The following is an 8,879-nucleotide window of genomic DNA, read 5'->3' on the forward strand; positions in this document are numbered from 1 at the left end:
GCTTCAACCTACTGGGCTTCGGTGATCCTTCTGCTTCAGCCTTCCAAGTAGCTGGAACCACAGGCGTGTGCCACCACACTTAGCTAATTTTGTGAATAATTGTAGAGACAAGGTCTCGCCAAGTTGCCCAGGCTGGTCTCAAACGCATGGGCTCAGGCAATCTTCTTTTCTCGACCTCCCAAAGTGCTGGGATTACAGGCATGAGCCTCTGCACCCAGCCTGTATTTGCTTATTTAATTTCTTGTTGTAGAACTGAAATACAGACTTCAGAGAGACCCATCTCCTTCTGGAGTGTGCCATTATGTCTCTTGTTGGCCTCAGAGAGGGCAGGAGGGTGCTTGCTTGTTCCAGCTACCTTGGGATCTCTCTCTCCCTCTCTCACCCTCTGATTCTTTCCCTCTCCTCTCTCTCCCTCCCTCTCTCCCCTCTCTCTCCCCTTCTCTTTGCCTCCCTCACCTCCTCCATTCCCTCCCTTTCTTCCTAGCCGGGGCTGCTCACCCTGATGCCTGGGTGTTTGGGTGTTTTCTGTCCGCCTGGGTGTCTGCTGCCCTCTGCTGGAAATGTTGCCGATGGCAAGTTCTGCTACTTGTCACTTACAGACTGAAATAAAAGATTTAATGGAAGGCAGGTGACTTTATCTTAAAAGCCGGCAGATGGAGAAATAACCAGGCTCATGCTTCAAAGAAACCGCTTCAAAATTTTAGATTAAGAACAGGAGGGAAATAATGAAATGAGGAGTATCTGGGAACAGCACTAGGAGCTGTTCTTGCTTTGATGGTTATCTTGAATTGTCCACTTGGAGGGCTGACCTGTGTCATTCTGCTTGTGGCCAGGCTGTAGATTAACTGGAAGACTTCTGCTGTGGGGTCTCCATACTCTGCCGTTTCAAAGTCAGCCCCCAGGAAAAGCTTCCGGACTTTCTCCAGCCAGTACACAATTTGATTAGAAAGAAGAAAAGAAAAATCTTTAAAGTGGAGGCCGGGTGCGGTGGCTCATGACTGCAATCCCAGCACTTTGGGAGGTTGAGGCGAGAGGATTGCTTGAGCCTTGGAGTTCAAGATCAGCCTGGGCAACATAGCAAGACTTCATCTCTACCAAAAAACAAAACCAGCCAGTTGTGGTGGTGTGGTGCCTCTGTAGTTCCAGCGACTTAGAAGACTGAGACAGAAGGGGCAAGGCTGCTGTGAGCTGTGATCACAGCACTGCACTCCAGCCTGTGTGACAAAGGGTTACCCGGACTCCAAAAATAAAGTGTTGACTAAGTGAGAAAAAGACCTAAAACCATTTCTCAAAGGTTAAAATGGGAATTCTCGATTGCAGGAACAGTATCTTCCAGATTAGGCTTCAGATTGAAAGCAGCTGCTTGCTGGCTCATGTAGTGATGGTTTTGATACTGTAGCAACAAACAGTCCTTTTGCATGGCTGTGCCTGTCTAACTTCCCGGTTGCTGATGGCCAAGTGAGCTAAGATTCTGTGTGGTTTACAAGCCTTGTGTTTTTGCCTCCTTCTTCAATCTTTATACATGTTTCATTACTTCTTCAAATGTAACAAATTAGGACCACACTTTCAAACATAAAATCTAAGGTGTGGAGGCTGAATTGGGTCTTCCAGCTGGTTATCTTTCCATCTTGGTGCTTGTTAATAGATATGCAAAGCCAGGCTCGGTGGTTCAGCCTGTAATCCCACGCCTTTGGGAGGCTGAGGTAAGTGGATTGCCTGAGCCCGCGGGTTCGAGACCCACCTGGGCAACTTGGCGAGACCTCATCTCTACAATAAATCAAAAACTAGCTGGGTGTGGTAGTGCGCACCTGTAGTTCCAGCTACTCGGAAGGTTGAGGCAGAAGGATCGCCGGAGCCCAGCAGGTTGAGTCTGCGGTGGCCGGGAGCGGCCACTGCACTCCAGTCTGGGCGACAGAGTGAGAGTCCAACTCAAAAAAAAAAAAAAGATATGCAAAGCAGGTAAGTTCTACATTTAAAGGTGCATAGTAACTTTTTTTTAAAAAGCAAATTGACTTGCTAATTGTTAATTAGCAAATTAGCAAGAAGATTGAATTCTTTAAATACATTTAATTCTATGCCATTTAGTTGATCTTTCAAGTATATCTTACCAAATTATTCAAAAACTTTAAATTGATACATTGCACCTTGTATATTCCATATATTATAGTGGAATATTTGATCTACCCAGTTAATGAAATTCCATGAATCGTTAGCCAGTTGAATCCTGAATTGACAACAGAATGGTACATTTTAGTCTAATCACTAGATGGCAGTCGCCTACAATAACGCATAAAAACATTAAAGCCTTTTATTGCTGTTTTAAGCGTTCTTTTGTAGAGTATATTAGCAATCTTGAAAACATTTTAATCTACCTTTCTCTCTCTTATTCTCCTTTCACAGTAGGAGAGGGGCCTTCATCAGTGGCCCTCTTTCTCTTACATTTGCAATTGAAATTTGCTCAACGTTCAGTGCAATGCTAAACCAACAGCTTTAGGTTATCAGCTACCCCTATTTCAGGCTCTAGGACAAGAAGCGACATTTCCATGATTTGCTGCTCACTTTTTTGAATACCTGTAATTGAAACACTTAGGAAGTCAATTATTTTCAGAGCTCCTTCAGCCTCCCTTTAATGGTTCTTGCATCCTCATTCTCATTCACCTGGCTTCTAGAAAATGACAGAAAAGGGTAGGTAAGACGATTTAATTCTAGCACAGAACAAATTTTAAAAAATAGGGGACTGACACAAAATCTGAGCTCTTTGTTCCGAAAAATGCAGTAAGAGTTTATGCTAGAAATAGGAAATTCAAATTCAATATTTGGTGCTGACAGGTAAATCAAGCAAATAATTTACCACTTTTTTCCAATTTCCTCACCCTGAAAAGTCTTCATATCGTATTAAAAAAAAAAATAAGTTGCTTATGTTGATGAACAAATGTACGTCTTCATTCTTTCTAGAAGCAGAAAGTGCTGCAAAGTTGATGATTTCCCTGACGAGAAACTACTTAGGGGTACTGTGTCAGGGATAGCAATTGATTAAGTCAACAAGGAACATTGTTGATCATTAACCTGTATTTTCTGTTAATCATCATTCCTCCTGCTCTTGACTTGTTTATTTTTTTCACAAAGAAAAATAAGAACATATTTAGAAATACAACCTTCTTTTATCGCGCTCTTAATTATATTTCTTATTTGCTCTCCCCACCACCCCCCACCAGATCCGAGTCTCCCAAGGCAAAGAGCCTGTTCACCTGCTGAGTTTGTTCAAAGACAAACCGCTCATTATTTACAAGAATGGAACATCAAAGAAAGAAGGTCAGGCACCTGCTCCCCCTACCCGCCTCTTTCAAGTCCGGAGAAACCTGGCATCTATCACCAGAATTGTGGAGGTAATGTCACGCATTCAATAAAACATGCCCTGGTTATGAACTTCCCAATGGCCCCGAGCCATCCACAAATATTAGTCTTTAAGATCCTGGCAAGTAAACGCCCTTCATTTCTGTAATTAATCCTCTGTTCACAATATTTTTTAAAAAGCATTAAAAATCAGGAAAGTGGAGTAAAAAGTGAAGCTCCAGATACAGGCCTCTCATGTTTTTCAACTCCACTGAACCCAAACAAATGAATTTTAAGGAAACTATAACACATCAAGCTGCCAAAGGCATGAGGTAGCTTAAGCTACTGCAGAGAGCAGGGAGGGGAGAGGGTACGAATGATGAAGAGGGCTCATGGACCGAGCTATGGACCTGTAGAATTGCTGGAATGTACGTTCTGGAGAGAAGAAGCCAGAGGACAGGATATGACTGTCCGATTAGAAGCTGGAATGGATTTCTGGGGACCTAGAGTTATTGCAATGGCACAATTTAGTGTTGGACCATGGGAATGCGAGACGCAAGGAGGCCGAGAAGGGATTGTTGGAAGAGAGAAGTCAGGCCGGGCACAGGGGCTCACGCATGTAATCCCAAAACTTTGGGAGGCCGAGGTGAGTGGATTGCCTGAGCCCACGGGTTCGAGACCCACCTGAGCAACTTGGCAAGACCTCATCGCTACAATAAATAAAAAATGAGCCGGGCGTGGTAGCACGCGCCTGTAATTCCGGCTACTCGGAAGGCTGAGGAGAAAGGATCGCCAGAGCCCCGCGGGTCGAGGCTGTGGTGACCGGGAGCAGCCACTGCACTCCAGTCTGGGCGTCGGAGTAAAACTCCAACTCAAAAACAAACAAACAAAAACTCCCAACAGCCATTCCTAATATTCTCTCTGAAGACAAGTTCCTGACCAACCTAGCAAAATTCGACTCAACATGCAGTTGTCGCCTTCATCCTGGCAGTTCAGCGAGGTTGGTCAGGTGGCATACTTTGGCACAGCCGATCACCCAGCCTTCTTGAAGCAGTTGATTCATTTGGCCTCAGGGTCACCACCCTCTCTTGCTTTCTTCCTCCTCTTGACTGCTCCCTCTCAGTCTTGCTTACTGATTCTCTCTCCTGTCCCTGGAATTACTCCAACCTCACTTCCACAATTGTGCAGAAAAAGCATCACCATCCTAGGGTCAGACAGGATCTCTCAGAGGCAGACACAGTCACAAAACCACAAGGTCATAGACTCAGGCCCATCCTGAAATCCTGAGTCCCTCATACTCACTCAGCCTTGCCCTCTCCTGAGATTCTACCTCCAACCTCACCCAGCCAGGCCCCTGTCACTCCTGCTGTGGCTACCTGACCCAGAACTGTGCTCACCTACTGGTTCCCAGTCAGTGTCCACAGCGTCTCACTTGGAAGGAAGGAGTATGTCAGTACAGTGTTTTTAATTCCCTACTAAATAGCCTTTTATTATTTGAGCTATAATTAACCCGTGCCTGAAGAGTCTCTTGGTGAATGCAGTATTATCTCTTTGCCTGTGTTGGAGTCTAGTTCATGTTTTTATGATTTTTAGATTTCCCTGTGATTATTTGTTAAACTTCCTCTTTAGTTGGGGAGAAAAAAAGCTGAATACCTTTACTTTAGACGCGTCATTTGTGAATACTATGCCCGCTTTCCAACTGTCACTTATAACCCATCCTTGTTCTTATAGTATCTTTGAGTATTATCCTTGTTTACTTTTCCAAATCCTCGATTATTACCAGTTGACTTCGACTTACCTTAATTTAGAGCATTGTGCTGCTGTCTGAGGACAATTGAGTGTTCTGGTGACACAGACCAAAAAGTACCTACTGTAATGTTTCAGACACTCTAATGGAATCACAGTACTGCTGCCCTGAAATAAATCCCTGGGATAGGACAGAAGTATGGGTGGCTTGTCTTAGTTATAGCTTCTGGGACACATTGATTGAGGGAACTGCAAGAAATTTGAATCTCCGCATGATTTTTCTTCATATTCTAGGTTGATGTTGATGCACATTCACTGAATTCGAACGATGTTTTTGTCCTGAAACTGCCACAAAATAATGGCTACATCTGGATAGGAAAAGGTGCAAGCCAGGAGGAGGAGAAAGGAGTGCAGTATGTAACAAGCGTCCTCAAGTGTAAAGCCTTAAGGATTCAGGAAGGCGAGGAACCAGGTATGTGCTGCAGTGCCAGGAACACCAGCCAGAACTTAGATTTTTTTCACGAAAGGTCACTTTTAAATGGCTCTGGGGATTAAGAATCCCTCCATTAGTTGCTAAAGTTAGCAATAATACCTGGTATGTTTAAATATTTTTATTTTTATTTTTTGAGTCGGCGTCTCCCTCTGTTGCCCAGGCTGGAGTGCAGTGGCATGCTCCTGGCTACTGCAGCCTCAACCTGCTGGGCTCAAGTGATCCCTCTGTCTCAGCCTTCCAAGTACCTGGAACTACAGGCGTGCGCCATCATGCCTGGCTAGTTTTTTTAATTTACTGTAGAGACGAAGTCTCGCCTCATTGCCCAGGCTGGTCTCGAACCCTGTGCTCAGGGAATCCACTCATGTCTGCCTCCCAAAGTGCTGGGATTACAGGCTTGAGCCATGATGTCCCTTGATTCATATAAGTAGTTTCTTGACACTAATGTTAAGGTGAGCTATTATTTTTTCCTGTAAAATGATACCAACCATTTGCTCCTGAAAATAACCGAGTGTGTTTTCCACAGAGGCGTTCTGGAATTCCCTTGGTGGCAAAAGAGGCTATCAGACTTCACCACTACTAGAAACCCAAGTCGAAGACCACCCACCCCGGCTTTACGGCTGCTCTAACAAAACCGGAAGATTCATTGTAAGTGTCTTAAGTGTCTGTGGGAAAGAACTTAACAACATGGGGAGGGACATTCCCTCATTGGCTCCGACACTTTCCAGACATGTTACTGATTCTCAGTATCAGCTCACCTGCAAACCGTCATGACAGTCTTGGCTCTACATAGGATAGTTTTAAGGTCAAAGATGTAATATATGTGAAAGCATTAATATTATAATGTACTTTATAAATTAAGCTGCTCTTAAAAATGCCAACTACTCAGCCGGGTTCGGTGGCTCAACCTGTAATCCCGCACCTTTGCAAGGCTGAAGTGAGTGGATTGCCTGAGCCCGCGGGTTCAAGACCCGCCTGGGCAACTTGGCGAGACCTCATCTCTACAATAAATCAAAATGAGCCGGGCGTGGTAGCGTGCTCCTGTAGTTCCAGCTACCTGGAAGGCTGAGGCAGAGGGATCGCTGGAGTCCAGCGGGTCGAGGCTGTGGTGGCCGGGAGTGGCCACTGCACTCCAGTCTGGGTGACAGAGTGAGACTTCAATTAAAAAAAAAAAAGAAAAAAATGACTGCTTTATGTGATAAAATTTCTCATACATTTCAGATTGAAGAGGTTCCAGGAGAGTTCACCCAGGATGATTTAGCAGAAGATGATGTCATGTTACTAGACGCTTGGGAACAGGTAAGACTATGCTTTGTTCATATAACAAGACAATGCACTTATGGTTGGGAACTGACAGCGCCTGCTTTGAGAAATGGCAAGTCAATAAATGGACCTAGACATTTAGGCTGCGTTTAAAAGAAACTCAACATGGTTGGGCTCGGTGGCTCACCCTGTAATCCCAGCACTTTGGGAGGCCGAGGTAAGTGGATTACCTGAGCCCCCGGGCTCGAGACCCACCCGGGAAACTTGGTGAGACCGGGTCTCTACAATAAATCAAAAATTAGCTGGGCATGGTAGCGAGCACCTGTAGTACTGGCTATTTGGAAGGCTGAGGCAGAGGATTGCCAGAGCCCAGCAGGTCGAGGCCGCGGTGGCAGGGAGCGGCCACTGCACTCCAGTCTGGGCGACAAAGTGAGACTCCAACTCAAAAGAAAAGAAAAGAAACTCAACATATTTTGGCAAAAAAATAAAACTGTTATATATGGCAAGTTGATATCTTACTGTAGAAATAATTCCACGGAGTCGGGCTCGGTGGCTCAGCCTGTAATCCCGCGCCTTTGGGAGGCTGAGGTGAATGGATTGCCTGAGCCCGCAAGTTCGAGACCCGCCTAGGCAGTGAAACCTCATCTCTACAATAAATCAAAAAATCAGCCGGGCGTGATAGCGCATGCCTGTAATTCCAGCTATTCGGAAGGCTGAGGCAGAAGGATCACCGGAGCCCAGCAGGTCGAGGCTGCGGTGGCCGGGAGCGGCCACTGCACTCCAGTCTGGGCGACAGAGTGAGACTCCGACTCAAAAAAAAAAAAAATAAGAAAAAAAAAAGAAATGAATAATTCCACAGCTGCCCGTCTTTGACTTTACATGCTTTTTTATAGGCAAAAAACTTGTTTTTAATTTATTTGTAAAACTTATTCACTCCTAATTTGCTCATAATTTATTTAACTAATAAGTGCATTAATATGTACAATATCATGGGGCAACCCACATATTCAGAATTTCTCTTGAAATTTGATGAGAAATCAGAAGGGACCCCTCCCCTGGAAAAGAAACAGAATAGTTTTAAATCTACACAGTGTAACTATTTGTTAGTGTGTTACTATTTGAATTAAATGGGTGTGGTGGCTTGAGTTTGTAATCCTAGCACTTTGGGAGGCCAAGGCAGTAGGATTGTTTGAGGCCAGGAGTTCAAGACTAGCCTGGACAATGTGACATGGCTCTGTCAAAAACCAGAATCAAGCTGGGCTCGGTGGCTTAGCCTGTAATCCCGTGCCTTTGGGAGGCTGAGGTGAGTGGATTGCCTGAGCCCACGGGTTCGAGACCCGCCTGGGCAGCAAGACCTCATCTCTACAATAAATCAAAAAAATCAGCCGGGCGTGGTAGCGCATGCCTGTAATTCCGGCTACTTGGAAGGCTGAGGCAGAAGGATCGCCGGAACCCAGCAGGTCGAGGCTGCGGTGGCCGGGAGCGGCCACTGCACTCTAGTCTGGGCGATAGAGTGAGATTCCAACTCAAAAAAAAAAAAAAAAAACAGAATCAGATTTCATCTTAGAGTCACATACAGAGATGGTTACTTTTAGATCTGTTCCAAACTGATAAGCCATTCAGTTATGTTACACCTTTGTTTCTGGTTTACAATGAGCATATATGAATTGAGGATCCAGTTACAGATTCTTCCTAAGTGAATGAATTATTTATTTCTAGATATGAAATGTAAAGCCTCATGTCAATAAAACATCTTTGTATATTTAAGAATTAAAGAAGGGCTGGACTCCATGGCTCACGCCTGTAGTCACAAACTGTGAGGCCAAGGCAGGAATGTTGCTTGAGACCAGGAGGTCAAGACTGCTGTGAGCCATTATCACACCACTGCACTCCAGCCTGGACAACAGGGACCCTGTCTCAAAAGCAAAAAAAGAGAGAGAGAGAGAGAGAGAGAGAATTAAGAATGACATTTATTCTCTTTTGTAGTCAGCTTTTATTTCTATAGTCATGGATACTTTTTTTTTTTTTTGAGTTGGAGTCTTACTCT

General features: G+C 44.7%; 1 protein-coding gene across 1 annotated transcript in view; it reads left to right on the forward strand.

The window, feature by feature from the left end:
* SCIN (scinderin) overlaps positions 1-8,879 on the forward strand; it is an 86,629-nt gene that overhangs the window by 73,284 nt on the left and 4,466 nt on the right. The window contains exons 14-17 of the mRNA XM_021718409.1: positions 3,216-3,386; positions 5,374-5,551; positions 6,096-6,217; positions 6,791-6,868. Of these exons, the coding sequence (XP_021574084.1) occupies positions 3,216-3,386; positions 5,374-5,551; positions 6,096-6,217; positions 6,791-6,868 (549 nt within the window). The remainder of the gene's footprint in view (positions 1-3,215; positions 3,387-5,373; positions 5,552-6,095; positions 6,218-6,790; positions 6,869-8,879) is intronic.

Source organism: Carlito syrichta, unplaced genomic scaffold, assembly GCF_000164805.1.
Source record: "Carlito syrichta isolate Samal-C Ts95f unplaced genomic scaffold, Tarsius_syrichta-2.0.1 Scaffold312189, whole genome shotgun sequence".
Lineage (NCBI taxonomy): Eukaryota > Metazoa > Chordata > Mammalia > Primates > Tarsiidae > Carlito > Carlito syrichta.